Here is a 19322-nt window from a genome sequence, read left to right on the forward strand (position 1 = left end):
TGGTACTTGTTGTATTTTCTTTTTATATTACTCTGACAAGTTTATAAGTTCTCCCTTGGCTGATACAATTCAGATAAAACTCCTTTATGTATTATAGAAGTTTTGTATGTGAAACAGTCAAATAACAGAATCAGAGTTTTCATTTTACAGGGACTGGTACTGATGGAAATGTTGTTGCTAACCACTTCTAAGCCCCGCAGGACTTTTCAGTTATTATAACGGCCTGGAAGCAAGAAACCAAATGGAATGGCCTTGGGTCAGCCTATTTTATTTATTCTTGTCATTATATTAGGGTTGATGAAGAAGCCTGAAAACTATTCAGATCTTCAGAAATCCAAAGAACTAAAATTTCTGAGGCCAAGAGTGTATGAATCTAATAGTTCAAAACACTTGTAAAACATAAGGGCAAACCATTCCTATAGACCACATAATGTGAAGGAACTGCCATAGTTTCAGGGCTGTATCTTGAAGGGCCATGACTCCTGTTTAGTAAAACTGCAAAGCCGGACTGTTGTGGGAAATTTGACTACCCGTATCTATTACCTTGTTTGATGCTCTTATGCAAGACAGAGTTGCATTAGGGATTAAATGAGGCAGATTGATTTATTAGTAATCTCAGGGCCAAGTCACATGATCAGATAGATGTAGTCAGATCATGAGCTGAGTGGATTTAGGTAATTTTCTTCCTCTGCCACTTTGCAAGTGGACCCACATTCGCTGCACTATTACAAGGCTACCCAAAGTGGGTTCAGCCATGATGTGGTTTATTTGGCCTATATTGCTATCTGTATCAAACGTAGTGAAGCAGTTACATGAGAATACTGCTGCTTGCCGAATGCAGACCCCTGAATCCACTCAGGCTACTTATAAATTTTGCTGATTTGGCTTTTGCAAAGGACAGTTTTTGAAAAGTGAACTATATTAAGATTTTAAGGCATATATCACCTGATAAAAGTTGATAACCAATCAGTGCTGCCTTCGACTTTGAATGCTTCTATGGTCAAGGGGATATACTTTCAATAAAGATATAGCTTCTTACATGACAAGACCTAGTTAGCAATACTTTTGCCAAAAATATGTTAAAGATGCTGCCTCATCAGCCCGGTGGCCAGCCACATTTCCAGGTGGGGCATGGGGGGGGGAGGTGCACAGCACCGGCCAACCCCCCACACACACACAGTGGTAGAGAGGCTATGAGGGAAAGGCAGTGTCCTTCCTCCTCATTCCTGCTCCATCCAAAGAGTGTGTTAACTTACATGAATGAAGTTTAATCTGTTCAATTGTCTCACCCTTTTTTGAGAGATCCCCAGGAATACCAGACTCAGAAGCTTCACTTTGCCTATAGCTACAGTCCCCGTTCACCTGTGGTCTGACCCTGTGTTCTAATTCTTCATGACTGAACTACTTTATTTTATTTATTTATTTATTAAATTTATATCCTCCCTTACTCCCAGAAGGAGCCCAGGGTAGCAAACAAAAACACTAAAAACACTTTAAACATCTTAAAAACAAAAACCTTTAAAACATATTAAAACAAAACATCCTTAAAAATATGCTAAAACAAAACATTTAAAAAACATTTCTTTAAAAAACAGCTTAAAATCAATTTCAGCCTCAGATAATGTTTCTACTTAAAAGCCTTTTTGAAAAAGAAGAAAGTCTTCAGTAGGCACTGAAAAGATAATAGAGATGGTGACCTGTCTAATATTTAAGGGCAGGGAATTCCAAAGTGTCTTGGTAAAGACAGTGAGCTCCTGAGTATGGCATTAGGCATCTCAGTTTTAGATTCCACCTGAAAAACAAACTTGTCCATACTACAAGTTTAGAGAAGGGCAGAGAGAAAATAAATACAATAGGTTGTGTTTGTTAATTCCTTCTTGAGTGTACCTCCTTTTTTTGTTCCTGGTCTTTAGATTTCCCTTCCTGTTGGTCAGTCAAGGGAAAACATTTTAACTGACTGCTATATAAAGGGCGAACTAAGCAATTGGAAACTAATTGTGGAAAGCAACTGGATTTTTTTTACTGGTTGCTGGGTTGATTTTTCTGTCCAGAAACCCTGAAAAGGCCTCACGCTGAGCTGCACATATTGGGAAAATCAGAAATTAGGCCTGAGTTACAGCCTAGATGTCCAGGCAGCCACCTAGCTAACTGTAGTGTACACAGCAATATTTCTATTCCTCTAGGGCTGTTTTCATCATTTGCCATCAAGTAATCAAGAAAAAGAAGGAAAAAATACCCACTATGATGTAAATATAGTGAGTGCTTTAAAAGAGTAAATGGTAGCCATTTTTTCAGATCACTTTAAGTTATCTCTTTATTTCACCCTTTAGCAATAAGCACCCAGTCCTGCTCTACTCCTTATAACAGTGATTCTCAAACGGTGCACCCAGGCACACTGGTGCGCCCTAAGAGGTGGCTAGGTGTGCCTCAAATATTATGAAAGTATATTTTAAAAATGAGAGGAAACCCATTTGTATATGGTAAGTAATAGTTTTCTATAGTTTGTTATTTTTATTCATAGTTTAAAACATATTATTTTTTAAATTTTGTACACGAAGTGCTCCAGAAAATTTTTATATGTTTTACAGTGCGCCGCGAACCAAAAATGAGGCTTTTGTTGTGCACTCACCTTGCCTTGATCACTGAATCTTTCAGAAGGTTCTATTTTTTAATTGCTCCTGTTCATAAAAAAGCTATCATTCTTTAAATGGAGGTTGTCATTGTCTGTCATGTCACAAGTTAAAAAGAAGACAATTCCCCTTCCTCAAAATCCTAGGGGTGTGTGAAGCACAGCTCTGGAAGGGCCAGCGCCTCCATCCCCCCTCAGCTACAGGCCTGCACTTCATGTCTGAAAAATGGGGCAGGTATACAAATAGCACTAAAATACTTTATGCATTCCCCATTCTGTGACAAGAAATGTAAAACTACAAATTGGCCCATGATTAAAAATCACTGTTTCCCACATTCATTCCCACATTAACAATCTTCACACATGGTACGGACATCAAGAGAGACATACATAGAAATGGTCTTACTTGTGTGGCTTACATTTCAAGTGACAAATAGTCATATGGGGATTACTGGCTTTTTAGATTTTGAAAGCAATACATTTTAGATTTAACATTTCCATAGCTAAGGATGATCCATTAAGATGTTCTTGCTAACATTTTATGTCTATTAAGAAAATACACAAGCCCTTTTCAGGCATTTTCCTGACATACCCCAGTGTCCCCACATGCAAGAGTTCTTAGACCTCCACATTTGACTGCATATGCTTAGAAACTGAAATGCAATCCAGAATCCTGATCAGGAAGGCTCCCTGGTAATGTGAAAGCTATTAAGCATGTTCAGTCAAATAATGCAGAAGCCCCCTTCAGGCCTTTGCATGAGTCTGGGAGGAGCCGCACATATGGAGACACTGGGAGCAGGTCTGGTGTGCACACCTTACCTCTCTACACCTTTTTAACTCTTGCATGTTCAGGCAAATGCCTGAAGTCTCCTAGGACACATCTATAAAAAGTTGTGGCATCCCGCCATAAAGTTGGTTCATTTGTCTCACATTTATCAGCAGAAGAATGCTTTATTCTGAGCAAACAGTAAAACACTGAAAGATTTATAATACAGCTGAAAGATGCATAAATTATGAAGCATTAGAAACTGACTTATATTTGGGAAAATAAAATCACTGAAAAGAACTATAAATTTTTGCCATAGAATAAGATAAATTAGCTATAGATAATCATGGAAGTAACCCTTTTCTAGTGTCACTAATCACTCGTGTTTTTTTTTTTAAAACAGGTGTTTATGTTAACAGCAAACAGTTACAAACATCTTGATTACGTTGCACAAAGGGACCTTGTTGGCATTTTCTTCACTCAACTAGTTCAAGTAAACTTTCGAATCTTTTTGACTTGGCAAAAAAACAGATACTAACTGAGAGTGGATAGCCCGTCTGAAGTGAACGTGATCTGGCATTACCATTTCCTTATTGCAAATGCCTAAGAACAGCAAGGTGGTCAAACGAGAAATAGATGATGATGTCATCGAGTCAGTTAAGGATCTCCTATCAAATGAAGACTCTGTTGAAGATGCTTTCAAGAAAAGCGAGCTGTCAGTTAACGATTCGGACGACAAAGATGTAGATGTGGAAGAGGGCTCTGACGTAGAAGATGAGCGACCAGCCTGGAACAGCAAACTCCAGTATATTCTGGCACAAGTGGGATTTTCTGTAGGCTTGGGCAACGTGTGGAGGTTTCCTTATCTGTGTCAAAAAAATGGTGGAGGTAACAGTCTCTATATTAACTCGCTGACTTTGCTTATGTCAAGATTGCTGCTACTGGTCCCTGTTGTTCTTATATCCCATTTCTGCTGTTAAGGTAGTGAGTGTTGTCTCCCAGAACCAAACCATTAGCAAAGAGAAGCAACCACCACAGCTATTGCCATGCAGTTTTGTTATGGACAGGGTGGTAGAGTGGGGGTGGTTTATTCCCTCCCATTGGCTAGAATTTGAGGAAATTAAATAGGCCATCCCCAGGTAAAAGGTTGGGGTGTTTCTTTGGGTGTGTCGGGAAGACTGAACGCGCTTTGAACATAGCATATCAACTTCTGGCAGCATGTCATCCCACTGGCATATGCACATTTCTGCCGGAGAGCCACTTATGTCACTTCTTGTGGCTCCTCAGTGGGCTTTCTGGTGGGACTTGGATAGTACCCTAAATACACATTTGCAATTTTTTTTAAAAAAAATGCAAATAGCAACCATGGGGGATAATTATCAGGATCACAGCAGCCCAGAGGGGGGAGTTTTCCTGCTCACTGGAAGAGTGATTTTCATCAGGACTGCAACAGGGTATGAAAGGGTTAACCCTCTTCTTGCCTGTGTGATCCCAGTAATTATTAGCCTCCCACACATCCGGTTGCTACTATCTATTTTTTAAAATAAAATGTGTGCATAACCTCATGTCTCATTTGACCTCTAGACCTGGGATGAATATCTTTCAATGAAAAATCTTTCCTGTTCTCTTTTAACCCATTCCTAAAAATACCAACTCATTTGTTAGTTTTTCCTAGACCTCCACAGATTGGCAGTGTTATGGTAAACTGTATTTTCCTTAAATCTCCCCCAAAAAGGATATTGAGGCATTGTTAACATGTGTCTTCTTTAAATTTAGTAAATTAATCAGTTCATTGGTTAAAGCCAAATGACTGACCAGAAGCTGACCAGAACCAACAAGTTGCTTGAATTAAGTGATTTCATACTGAAGCTCACAAATCTATCATTTGGAACATGAATAGGTTAAAAAATGCCCCCATTGTCATGTGGGATTTGAGACAGAAGCGGTAACAGCACAAGTAAAAGACAGAAAGCAAGTTACTTTTTATTTATTTTTATTTATTATTTTTATTTGTTTCATTTATAGACCGCCCATAGCGAGTGGCTCTCTGGGCGGTGTACAAAAAGATTAAAATACAAAATATCAACAATAAAATCAGACAACAAACAATAAACACAAGCAGCAACAAAATAAAAAAATAAAAAAATAAAAAATTTAAATTATAACATAAACGCTTAAAATGCCTGGGATAATTCAACACTGATCATACGTATATTTGTTCAAGTTGCATTGCTTTCAAGTCTCTGTAGGAATGCAGCCTTAATTTTAGTGATACTTCTATGGATGTGTTACACCTGGTGCTAAATCTGCACTTTGTCCACAAGTATGTGGCAAAGAAGGAAGAGATTGGGATTGTTTCCAGCCCTGAATCAGTTCCCAGAGTTGGAGGGGGAGGGGGGAGTACAAAATGTTAAGACTTGTTGCTAAAATTATTTCAATAATTTATTTTTTCCAAAGTGCATTTCCAAAGCCTTATAATTTATTTGGCATTTTTTTCTTTGCCAATAGAATTTAAATGTGAACATCCTCTTGTACTGTACATTACTGGCAATTATTCTGTCTGTAGCTGCAAAACAGGCCTTCAATAGCTTCCTAGTGCTCTTTGCAGTTATTGGATTTCTTATAATTACTGACTTGTCTTGCCATTTCTCCAAAAGGGGCATTTACAGATCGTTTTGCTTGGCGTGTAGTATAACTATATGAAAAATCACACCTGTATATCAGGAGCAAATCATGCAAGTGCATAGGAAAAAAAGTATATTTACATGTTTTAAATACTGGAATATGTTCACGACATACCCAATCCATGGAAAGTATTAGGTTGTATTCTCAGAGTTCTCTGGGAAGAGGGACTGACTTGTTAAATCACTCTGGTGATTGTAGCTCTGTGAGGGGAATAGAGATCTCTTAACAACTCTTAGCACTCTTCACAAACTACATTTCCCAGGATTCTTTGGTGGAAGCCATGGCTGTTTAAAGTGGAATAAATGTATGGCGGGAATATGAACTTAGGTCCATTAATTGTAATGGGTCTGCTCTGAGTAGGACTAATGTTACATACAACCCAATATATAATATAGATCACTTAACAGCCCGCTGTCAAGAGTTTGCACAGCACTTTGCAGATAAAGTCGCTCAGATTTGTTCCGACTTAGACACTATAATTGATACAGTCTCAGGGGATGTAACTTTGGCTCCTGTCTGTCCAATAATGATGGATTCTTTTCAATTTGTACAGCCCGAGGATGTGCACAAGATCCTTGGAGAGGTGAGAGCCACCACATGTCTGCTAGACCCTTGCCCTTCCTGGCTTATAAAAAGTGCCAGAGAGGGACTGGCTGAGTGGGTGAGGGCAGTGGTTAATGCCTCCTTACACCAAGGCAGAGTTCCAGGTTGCCTAAAGGAGGCAGTTGTAAGGCATTTGTTAAAAAAGCCCTCCCTGGACCCCTCCATAATTGATAATTACCGGCCAGTGTCCAATATTCCATTTTTGGGTAAGGTAATAGAGCGTGTGGTGGCCTCCCAGCTCCAGGGTTTCTTGGATGAAACAGATTATCTGGATCCATTTCAATCTGGTTTCAGGCCTGGTTATGGGATGGAGATGGCTTTGGTCGCCTTGGTGGACGACCTACGCAGAGAACTGGACAGGGGGAGTGTATCCCTGTTGGTTCTGCTGGACCTCTCAGCGGCTTTTGATACCATCGACCATGGTATTCTTCTGGGCCGCCTTGCTGGGATGGGACTTAGGGGCACTGTTTTGCAGTGGCTCCATTCCTTCCTGGAGGGACGAACCCAGAAAGTGGTGCTGGGGGATTCCTGTTTGACCCCTTGGCCATTGACCTGTGGGGTCCCTCAGGGCTCAGTTTTATCCCCTATGCTATTTAACATCTACATGAAACCGCTGGGAGAGGTTGTCCGGGGGTTTGGGGTTCGGTGCCATCAGTATGCTGATGACACCCAACTCTATGTCTCCTTTCCACCTAATTCCAAGGAAGCTGTCTCGGTTTTAAACCAGTATCTGGTGTCAGTGGTGGACTGGATGAGGGTGAACAAATTGAAGCTTAATCCAGACAAGACAGAGGTGCTCCTGGTCAGTCGTAAGGCGAATCAGGGAATAGGGATACAGCCTGTGCTGGATGGGGTTACACTCCCCCTGAAGACACAGGTTCGCAGTTTGGGTGTGCTCCTGGACTCAGCGTTAAATTTGGAGTCCCAGGTTTCTGCAGTGGCCAGGAGTGCTTTTGCACAATTAAGATTAGTGCTCCAACTGCGCCCGTTCCTTGAGCTGTCTGATCTGGCCATGGTGACACATGCCTTAGTTACATCCTGTTTAGATTACTGTAACGCACTCTACGTGGGGCTGCCTCTGAAGACTGTTCGGAAACTTCAGTTGGTACAATGTGCTGCAGCCAGAATGCTAACTGGGGCTGGTTACAGGGACCGTACTACCCCCCTGTTAAAAAAGCTCCACTGGTTGCCAGTCTGTTTCCGGACGCAATTCAAAGTGCTGGTGTTGACCTATAAAGCCCTATATGGCTTAGGTCCAGGCTATTTATCAGACCATATCTCCCTGTATGAGCCTGCCCGGGCCCTGAGATCCTCAGGAGAGGCCCTTCTCTCAATACCCACATCTTCTCAAGTACAACTAGTGGGGACGCGTGAGAGGGCCTTTTCGGTGGCTGCCCCTAGGCTTTGGAATTCCCTTCCTAGGGAGGTAAGAATGACCCCCTCCTTGCAGTCCTTCTGCCGACAAGCAAAGACCTTCCTATTCCAACAAGCCTTTGGAATTGAAGGCTAAGGATAGGGCGTGAAGGGTGCTGCATTGCTAATGTCTACTATATCATTTTTAAACTAGTTTGAAGTTTTTTAGCTATATGTGTGTATGGTTTTAATATTGGAAATAGTTTAATCTTATTTTAATGTAGACTTTGTATGTTTTTAATTATTTGTATTTTTTATCTGGAAGCCGCCATGAGTTCCAGTTTTGGAAAAATGGCGGGGTATAAATAAAGATAATAATAATAATAATAATAATAATAATAATAATAATAATAATAATAATAATAATAATAAATGTTCATTAGAGAGCGGATCGTATAACATTCTGATCATTCTCATCCCGTGTCTGAAGCAGCCCATTTTTAGCCACAGAAAGAGGGGCAGGCTCTCTTGAGTTTGGCCCTACTTACCCAACAAACACCTCTGGTGCTTTTTCTACATGTTGCAGGTCACTGATAATGGAACAGCACAGTATGTGCTTCATTTGATTATTCTACTCACAAGCTGATCCAGGAAAGGCCACCAGGCTGCTGCTTGACATAACAAATGGCAATGATTAATTATTGGAAGATTATGATCAGGGCTGTGGAGTCGGTATGCCAGACCTTCGACTCCGACTCCTCTATTTTTCTACTGTCCGACTCCTTCATAAATGGCAAATGTATATTAACTAGTAAAAACAAATTTACTGTAGTAAAACTCCCATCAGCCCCAGGGATTGGGCTCGTGGAAGTTGTAGTTCAAAAAAGTAACTTTTCCAAGCTCTGGATTCACGTGGTGGTGATGAAATGCCTTGTGCTACCATTTTACTACAGTAAATTTGTTATTACTAGTTAATATACGTTTGCCATTTATGAAGGAGTCGGAATCGGAGTTGGTACATTTCTACCGACTCCGACTCCACCCAAAATTGCTCCCGACTCCGACTCCACGACTCCAACTCCACAGCCCTGATTATGATGGCAGCCTGGTGCCCATTAGAAATCTAAAGCAAAAGCTCACATTTACTCTGGTACAATTCAACATATTTTACCCCATGGTGGCAGGGAAGGGCTCCAGACTGCTAGTATCTATCTTCCACTGAGGATGCATTGCAGCTTGTTATATAAGGCAGCAGCCTTTGCTACCAAAGTGATTTCCCCCACATTATCTCAGCAGTTTTTACAACAGCCCTGTAAGCTGGCCAGTATCATTGTCTCTCTATTATGCAGTGCAGGCTGTCCATAGCTAAGCTTATCTCCCCACAATACTAGCAGTAATTGTTTTGCATTATTAGTGGTAAACGGCTAGTTTTTTTTGGGGGGGGTGAAAAATAAGCGAACAGCAAAAAAGAACCAATAGTTAAATAGATACCATACAAAGAGTTTGTTCTAAAGAGGCACACCCTTCCACTTTCCTTGCAAGTAGGGTTTCCAGGTTCATGGCCTGAGACCGATCCTGTATCTTTAGGAGAAAGTCAGCCAAGTGCAGGTGTTCTTGCAACATTGTAATGGGAAAAACCACCTGGTGGAATTCTCCCTTCCCCCTGCACAACTTTTAAAGATACAGAAGACCTCTTGGAGGCCAGGCCTGGCAATCAAGAGGTCTTCTGTATCTTTAAAAGTTGGGCAGGGGGAAGGGAGAATTCCACCGGGTGGTTTTTCCCATTACAGTGTTGCAAGAACACCTGCACTTGGCTGACTTTCTCTTCCCCTAAAGTTACAGGATCAATCTCAGGCCATGAACCTGGAAACCCTACTTGCTATTGAGAAGGCTTGCTGTTTACCCATTAGTTTGTGCAGCCTTTGCAGCTCTGTTTGGCAATGATGCTCAAGCCCCACCATATAGATACTCCTGCAAATGACTCAGCTCTCCTTTCTCAAAGATTGTTCAATATTCTAAAGATTACTTGACTTCTTCTTGGTTTGACAGGTGCCTATCTTGTGCCATATTTAATTTTGCTGCTGGTCATAGGGATACCACTTTTTTTCTTGGAGCTTTCAGTGGGTCAGAGAATTCGGCGTGGAAGCATTGGCGTATGGAATTATATCAGCCCCAAGCTTGGTGGAATTGGATTTGCAAGCTGTATAGTAAGTAATTCCGTGATGTCTGCTTCCCAAGCCTTAAGGCATCATCATCATCATCATCATCCTTTTTACAGCCTTTTTAAAAAAATTGTGCTCAAAGTGGCTTACAACAAAGTAAACAACAATTACAAAAACAATTTCACAACAAAACTAATAAAACAGCAGTAATAAATCAGTAACATAACAAATATCACAGCAAACACAAAAACCTTTTCAACAATATAAATAAAACAACGTTACATCCTTTGCTCCTAGAGACACCTGACCCATGATATTACTCGGGTGGGGTATAACATAACATGAGGCATAACATAAGACTCCAGTTTTTTTTAAAGAAGCTAATTTGCTGTAGGATCAGTTTTGTGGTTTGCAGAGTACCTAAGATTTATGTGCTAACTCAAATGGGGGGGGGGGGAGGAATCTGTGTCAATGTCCATGTAACTATGAAACCAAATAGCATGTATGCCAGTTGTTTAGATTAGAGCAGTCTTGCCCAACTTGTGTCCTTCAGATGTTTTTGACAACAGCTCTCATCATTTCTGGACATTGGCTGTGCTGCTTGGGTGATGTAGTCCAAAATATCTGGAGGCACAAGGTTGGGGAAGGCTGGACTAGGGGTTAAGGCTGCAATCCAATACACACCTACTTGGGAGTAAGTCCCATTGAACCCAATAGAGTTTACTCCTCAGAGATGTATTAGATTGCAGCCTCAGTCACTAAAGAATAGATCTTTTAAAATAGTGCAAGGACCAAATAGAAATAAAATGTTTAGAAAATGTAAATGTTGTCCTTTTTAAGTCTCTTACCAGATTATGCAATTGTTATAGGGATCTAAAACCTTTTTAGTTGCTGCGGCTCAAACTTAGGTTGGGCAGACACCACTACCTCCCATCTCTGTCACTAAATATCCCTGTACAGACTTACTGAAGAAAAGTATGCATTGTGTGCTGATGTTGCAGTTCTGGAGCTGGAGAAACGGTCCTTATAATACCACATAATGACTCATCAGTGAGCATATATCTAGTCCTCAGGGCATTTTTAAAGGAATTGTTTTCTTCATTCAGATGGCTTGCATGTGAAAGCCTCTCTACCATGTAGAAGTCCTGATATTGAGACAAAAGTGGTTCAAACTAAAAAAAAAGAATACAGCCTTGCAAATACATTTAAACAGGTTACTAGCCTAGCAAAATTCTTACTAGCCTGTCCATTACAATCAAATTAAAGTTTACTCCCTGTATGTCCTTGGTAGAACAATCTGAATGCAAGCCCGTTTGTTTCACTGAACGACATACGAATTGCTACTTATGATCCACACCTTGCTGTAGCAGAAGTCTTATGAAAAAAAGATGCAGAGAACCAAACACGGGGAGAGAGATTTTGTTAAGATTTTCTGAAAGACTGGTGCTTTGTAAGAACCCTAAGAATTAGTGTGTAATGTGCTCCCTTGTTCTACTGACTCTGTTCAGTTTCACTGAAATGTCATACCTCTGGTCAATGTTTCAGTGGCTCCCAATCAGAATTTGTGTTTTTGGTTCATTGCTTCAATTTGTCCATTTGTGTACACGGGGTGCCCATTTGGACGTACAACTATTATTTTAAAAATACCTTGCTAGTCCTTCCTTCACTCTCTTCTTTCTTGAGCAAGTCTTCCAGCTGTTCAGCTGTGTTGCATTAGGGCAGGGGAACCCAACATAGTATCATCCCAATGTTGTTGGACTATAGCTTCCATCATCCCTGACCATTGGTCATTCTGGCTGGGTCTGATGGGAGTTGGAGTCAGTGATGTAGGGTGGACAAATTTGAATGGGAAAGTGTTTCTATGCAAATTAGGGTAATTGGGATTGGAAAATTTCAGTTTACATCAAGATTTTTTTCTGATACACTAGAACAGGTATGGAGAACTTTTGGCCTTCTAGATTTTGCTGAACTGCAACTTCCATCAGCCCTGGACATTGGCCATACTTGTTAGGGCTGATGGAAGTTGTAGTTCAACAACATCTGGAGGGCCAAAGGTTCCCCACTCCTGCCCTAGAAAGTGATCTAATTTAGAATGTTTATTTTACTTTAATTTAGTAAAGAAAGCAAACAACGTTGAAACTGCCATACTTGCCTAATATTGTATTTGCAATTGGCTTCCATTCATTGTTACTAATGAAGTTATGTAATGGAAAGTATTCCACTGAAATGTAAAGCACTGGAAAATGTTCCACTCCATGTTACTGGTTGGAGTCCAATAACCTCTGGGGGGCACCAGGTTAGCTACCTTTGCACTAGGGCAACAAGGTTAGTGAGGCTGCTGTGGAAGCTGTCAGCTCCTGCACCTATTCAGGGCTATCAGTTTGCCTTTGCTTTAGATTTGAAGCTCTTATGTGCAGGACCTATGGGCTTCTGGGCCAGTTCAATAGACTAGGGCTGGGGAACCCCTTTCAGCCTGACAGCTGCATTCTCTTCTAGGTAACAAGCCAGTGGTGGGCAGGGCTAGAGGCAAATGTGGGCAGAATAATTACTGTAATTTTGCCTTTGTACCATAGACTAGTCTTCACACGCACAAACCCCTCTCTATCCAGGCAAGCAAGAGGCATTATCAAAGTCCAGGGACACATTCTAGCTAGGTAAAACCCCACTCAGGATATGAAGCAGAACCAGCAAGGGGTGTGGCCTGGGGACCGTTCTAAGGGCCAGATAGAGAGGCCCGGAGGACTGCATTTAGCCCTCGAGCCTGAGGTTCCCCACCCCTGCTACAGATGGTAAGAATAGGATCCAGGGCTGGCCCTGCCATTAACATGGTGAAGTGGCTTGCTTCAGGCAGTTACACACCAGGGGGATAGATGAAGGCAGGTGATTGTGTCTAAATGATGCATCAAGACTTCAACATGTGCCTTCCTACATCAGATCATAGGGTTTAGCCATTAGGCAGGCTTTTAAGAATGTTTTTTTGCAACTCTATGCCATTGTAGGAAAATTGACTAAAATGTTTTACTTTTTCCGCAGGTGTGCTTTTTTGTGGCTCTCTACTACAATGTCATCATTGGATGGAGTTTGTTTTACTTTTCTCAGTCCTTCCAGCACCCATTACCATGGGACCAATGTCCTTTGGTGAAAAATTCTTCTCATACCTGTAAGTTTTGAGTATATTAACACTTATTTTTTCTTTTGTGTGTGTGAAAAAATATTTTTATTAAAGTTTTAGATGTCTTAAAGAGTACGTAAATAATAACAATCAAAAGTAGAAATCACTGAGTGCAAATAAATCGGTCCAAATGCCACTGAATTTTCTGATGGCTTCCTGGGGGTTTGGATTGAGAGTATTTGAGTACTTTAGCAGTTACTTTTAGTATAATCATATAGAACTGAAACTTTTAGTATTGTTAAATCAAGTTTCTAATCCAAAAAGACTACTTCTCCTATATGATGCTTAGCAGTAACATTTATTTATTTATTTATTTGATTTATATCCGTCCCTTCCTCCCAGCAGGAGACCAGGGTGGCAAACAAAAGCACTAAAAACACTTAAAAACAACATAAAAACAGACTTTAAAATACATTGAAACAAAATATCTTTAAACACATTTTTTAAAAAGCTTTCAAGACATTTAAAAACATATTGTTTTTTTAAAAAAGATTTAAAAACATATTAAAAAGCAATTCCAACACAGATGCAGACTGCAATAAGGTCTTAACTTAAAAGGCTTGTTGAAAGAGGTAGGTCTTCAATAGGCACTGAAAAGATAACAGAGATGGTGCCTGTCTAATATTTAAGGGGAGGGAATTCTACAGGGTAGATGCCGCCACACTAAAGGTCCGTTTCCTATGTTGTGCAGAACGGACCTCCTGATAAGATGGTATCTGCAGGAGGCCCTCACCTGCCGAGCGCAGTGATTGACTGGGTATATAAGGGATAAGACAGTCTTTCAGGTATCCTGGTCCCAAACTGTATAGGGTTTTGTACACCAAGACTAGAAAGTTGAACTTGGCCCAGTAGCAAATGGGCAGCCAGTGTAATTCTTTCAGCAGCGGAGTGACATGTTGGCAATACCCTGCCCCAGTGAGTAGTCTCGTCGCCACATTTTGCACCAGCTGCAGCTTCCGGACCATCCTCAAGGGCAGCCCAACATAGAGCGCATTACAGTAATTGAGCCTAGAGGTTATCAATGTGTGGACAACAGTGGTCAAGCTATCCTGGTCCAGAGACGGCTGCAGCTGTCTTACCAGCCAAAGCTGGTAAAAGGCACTCCTGGCCACTGAGGTCATCTGGGCCTTTAGTGACAAAGATGGATCCAGGAGCACCCCCAGACTACGGACCTGCTCTTTCAGAGGGAGTACAGCCCCATCCAAAGAAGGCAACTGACCAATTGTCTGAACTTGGGAACCACCAACCCACAGCACCTCTGTCTTGCTAGGATTCAGTCTCAGTTTATTGGCCCTCATCCAGCCCACCACCGAGTCCAGGCAGCGGTCCAGGGCTTGCATGGCCTCTCCTGATTCAGATGTTACAGAGAAATAGAGCTGGGTATTGTCAGCATACTGCTGACACCTTGCCCCAAATCTCCTGATGACTGCTCCCAAGGGCTCCATATAGATGTTAAACAGCATAGGGGACAAGATGGTAACCTGCGGCATCCCACAGCACAACTGCCAAGGGGCTGAATGATAATCACCCAATGCTATTCTCTGAAAATGACCTTGGAGATAGGATCAGAACCACTCTAAAACAGTGCCTCCAATACCCATCTCACCAAGTTGGCCCAGGATACCATGGTCAATGGTATCAAAAGCTGCTGAGAGGTCAAGTAAGAGTAACAGGGTCGCACTTCCCCTGTCCTTCTCCCGATAAAGGTCATCCATCAGGGAGACCAAGGTCAATTCAATCCAATAACCGGGTCTGAACCCAGACTGGGATGGGTTAAGATAATCTGTTTCATCCAAGAGTACCTGCAACTGCTGCACCACAACCCTCTCTATCACCTTCCCTAAGAAGAGGGTATTTGCGACCGGTCGGTAATTGTCACAGACCAATGGGTCCAGGGTGGGCTTTTTCAGGAGTTGTCAGATCACCGCCTCTTTCAGGGTGGCTGAAACCACTCCCTCTTGCAATGATGAGTTGACCACACCCTGGATCCACTTTGTCAAACCCCCTTGGCAAGCTTTAATAAGCCAAGAAGGGCAAGGGTTGAGAGGACAGGTTGCTGGCCGCATGATCGTAAGCACCTTGTCTACGTCATCAGGCCACATCAACTGAAACTGTTCCCAATAAATTGCAGCAGATGTGGCTCTAGACACCTCATTGGGGACTACAGTAGATGTGGATGGGGCATCAAGACTGCTACGGAGGTGAGCAACTTTACCCTCATAGTGCCTTGCAAATGATTCACAGTGGGCCTCCGAAGGGTCTAAAACTCCATTTCCTGGAGCTGATGTCAACATACCCCTGACAATATGGAAAAGCTCCACTGGACGGCTATTTGAGGATGTGATGGAGGCAGAGAAGTGGGCCTTCTTCGCCACCCTCCCGCCATACAGTAGGCACGTTTATGATGTTTTACTCATGCCTGATCAGCCTCACAGCATGTCTTTCACCACTTGCACTGTAGCTGTCATCTAGCCTGTTTCATTGCCCTTAACTCACTGGTGTACCAAGGTGCAAACCGGGCTCCACAATGCTGGAGAGATTGCTCAGGGGAAACGTGTCAAGAGCCCGATGCACCTCAGTGTTCCACAGTGTGACAAGGGCTTCAACAGGGTTACCTGCTCTATCTACTAGGAACTCCCCCAGGGCATCCAGGAATCCAATGAATTCCATTAGTCTCCATGGGCATCTTTATCTGTCCACCATCTCTGCAGGAAAGTATTGGAACCTTAAGTCTAAACTTCACTAGAAAGTGGTATGACATCCACCCCCCCGTATATCCAGACCACCCCTTCCTCCATCTGGAGCAAAAAACAAGTCGAGGGTATCCCCTGCCCTATGCGTTGCGCCGGTGACAACTTGAGACAGCCCCATGGTCATCATGGAGGCCATGAAGTCCCGAGTCGGAACACTCGAGGCAGCCTCAGCGTAGACATTGAAATCACCCAGGACTATCGTTCTGGGGTCCTCCAATACAATAGCCGAGATGGCCTCTGCCAGCTCAATCAGAGAAGCTGCCGGGCAGCAGGGTGGATGGTACATCAGCAGCAACCCTAGTTTACTGTCTCCTTGGCCTGACACCAGGTACAGGCCCTTACTGCCAGGTCCAAGACAGAGTGGTTTCCTGGTGACAGAGATGGAAGTTCTGTAGACCACAGCAGCTCCTCCTCCTCATTCCTGCAGCCTGTGCTGGTGCTGCACTGAGTATCCAGGTGGGCAAAGCTGGGTCAGATCAACTCCTCCCAGCTCACCTACCCAGGTCTCAGTAATGCACACCACATTGGTACCTTCATCCACGATCAAATCATGGATGAGTGTGGTCTTATTGTGTACTGGTCTGGCATTAAACAAGAACACACACAGGCCAGTGGGCACAGCAGATGAGCAATGAAGAACCCATCCATGAGAGGAGGGGCAGCAAGGAACAAGGCGTAGCCTTGTCCTCATCTTCTATGGTAATTCACCACATCCTCATGCCTATACTTCCCTCTACCCGTGATCACCGAGATTAGGGTGGCATCAACCATGTCCCTCCTTAGTAAGACTCCTTAGTAGACACTTGATGTCTATCATAAAAATGTTTAAATTGAAAGAAATTGAAAGGTAAAATTATCCAAGTTGGTGGTTTAGGGTGCGATCCAACTGCTGTTTATGATGGGCTAAGGCAAGTTGGATCTGGCCTACCACCAGCTGAGCCAGTTGGGTTCTGGCTCAGCTGGGCTATGCCAGGCTACATCAGCATCAGTCCCTCATCTCGGTTTAGCCGGAGGTCTGCCAGGGAAGCCCAGCCCAGCATAAGGGAAGCCAGCAGAAGGCCTGCAACAATGGCATTCTGGGGGCATGTCGGAGGAGGGGCTGGGGGGGAGACTTAGTGATATCCAGGTCCTGTTCAGCTCCCTCCTGTGGCCCTCCATCACAGCAGTGGTACACCAGGAAAAGGGATGGTGGAAGGAAACATCCTCCCTGCCAAGAGGCCTCTGAGCGGCAGCTGGATATGCCGGCCCCTTCCATCAGCTTCACCTCCGCCGGCTTCAGTCCTGCTGGCCACCCGCACGTTGGATTGCTCTGGTCATTCTTTATTTAGATATATAGACACTTTCCCTGGTTTCCTTGTGTAATCACTTGCTCCTTGATCTAATTTCCCTTTATCTGGGTTTTGAAATTGTAGTAATGGAAATGAAACATTTCCGTTTGTGTGGCTTGGCAGAGATACTTATGGTAAGTTATTGCAATAAAACATTTTGTTTTTTTAAATGAAAAAATGCTGCTAGAATTTGGCATGCCACAAAAGCAAAAACAAAGAATTATTGTATGATAAAACACCAGGAGAGACTTACTCATTTTAGAGTTTGTATTAAAACATGGCACTTTCTGGACATTCATATGGTCTCTTTTCACGTGGCCCCCAAAGAGGCTTTTTGAATGCCCATGCATGGGAACCATCTTTAGCTGCCATTTGGAACATAAACCAAGGAAATATCATCACTCATTTATGAACATTGGGCAAACATGACAACTTTGATTGGAAAAAAAATATTGTGGACAGTCCCCTGTTCATGTGTCATGTATCTGGCAGGCCAGAGCAACAAATTATATTGACAGGACTCAAATGATATAGGAAGAATTTAAATAATTTTACTCCTATTATTATACTTGTGACTGTGTTGTTTATGTTTTATGCATTCTTAAAATTGTTTTAATATTAATTTAATTGTTTTAATATTAATAATGGGAAATTGTGTTCTGAATAGCATCAATAAATGTACTAAATAAATAAATAAAATATAGCTCTGTCCTAGAAATAATTGATGGGCAAACTATACACAAAACAAGATTTTTAACCAACATTCAACAATCACTTCTCTATATCTAAGCTTTAATTATCTCTTGGTGACCACATGCCTGATCTCCAAATAATAAGAGAAACAAATCTTAATTGCATTTCTAATAATATTTTTCCTTTGCCTGAAGCAAGTGTACAGGCAACTTTGAAATGTTGCATAAACTTTCCTTATGGGACACTTGATACTTGCTAGTTTTGTTGTTACTTCTCAGTACTCAAATTATCCCAGTACAAACGTAGATGATGGTTATAGTGAAGTAACAAGACTTTTCTTGCCAAAATAACTTGCGATAACATATATAGGTTCAGGAAGAAGATTAGAAAATTTGGTTGCACTCTACCTTCTGTTTAATCCAGTGGCAAAGTTCACATTTACTTGATCATAGCTGGATCACATCCTATGGCTAAAATCAAAGCCACTTACTCCAGAATATTTCAACTGAAGTCTTATTGAATGGGAATTCTCTGTAAAATTATGGAATGATCTCTCTAACGAGGTGCGCCTGATGCCATCACTGTTATCTTTTTGGCGCCAGGTCAAGACTTTCCTCTTCTCCCAGGCATTTTAGCATGTATTTTTAAAATTGTTTTAAATGTTTTAAATTGTGTTTTAAATTGTTTTTAAAAGATGTGTTTTAAATTTGTATATTTGTTTTTAATGTTTTTAGTTACTATAAACCACCCAGAGAGCTTCGGCTGTAAGGCGGTATACAAATACAATAAATAAATAAATAAATAAATATGAATAGTGTTAAAAGACCATAGTTCTAAAAGAATAAATACATTTTAAAAATCACTTTGCAGGTAAACTTCTTTACATTTATACATACACTGTATCAAGGTTCTTGCAAGTTGCTTATGTACAGAATTTCAGTATTTTATTAAACTCTTTGGAAAATTACAAGCTATCTCATGTTCTTTACAAAACTTGCATTGTGTAAATTTCAGAATAATTTAAGACTGCAAACTCTGTGCACATTTGCTTGGGAAAAGGACCCACTGATCTCAGTGGAACTTATTCCTAATTTATAGGGTTAGGGTTAGAGGATTTGCAGTTCCATTACTCAGTGTGGAGGCTGGCTGGTTAGGGCTAATGGAGCACTGTGCCACCA

General features: G+C 41.7%; 1 protein-coding gene across 4 annotated transcripts in view; it reads left to right on the top strand.

Annotated features, from left to right (window-relative positions):
* The window catches only part of SLC6A15 (solute carrier family 6 member 15), a 54380-nt gene that overhangs the window by 14576 nt on the left and 20482 nt on the right, over positions 1 to 19322 (top strand). For 3 of the 4 annotated variants that reach the window (XM_061637792.1, XM_061637791.1, XM_061637794.1), the window contains 3 exons: positions 3799 to 4283; positions 10086 to 10243; positions 13232 to 13358. In XM_061637792.1, the coding sequence (XP_061493776.1) occupies positions 3995 to 4283; positions 10086 to 10243; positions 13232 to 13358 (574 nt within the window). In that variant the 5' untranslated portion in view covers positions 3799 to 3994. Of the gene's footprint in view, positions 1 to 2428; positions 2481 to 3798; positions 4284 to 10085; positions 10244 to 13231; positions 13359 to 19322 lie in introns of those variants that run through there. The other variant, XM_061637793.1, reaches the window with a different exon arrangement.

This window comes from Rhineura floridana, chromosome 8 (genome assembly GCF_030035675.1).
Source record: "Rhineura floridana isolate rRhiFlo1 chromosome 8, rRhiFlo1.hap2, whole genome shotgun sequence".
In the NCBI taxonomy this organism is placed as follows: domain Eukaryota; kingdom Metazoa; phylum Chordata; class Lepidosauria; order Squamata; family Rhineuridae; genus Rhineura; species Rhineura floridana.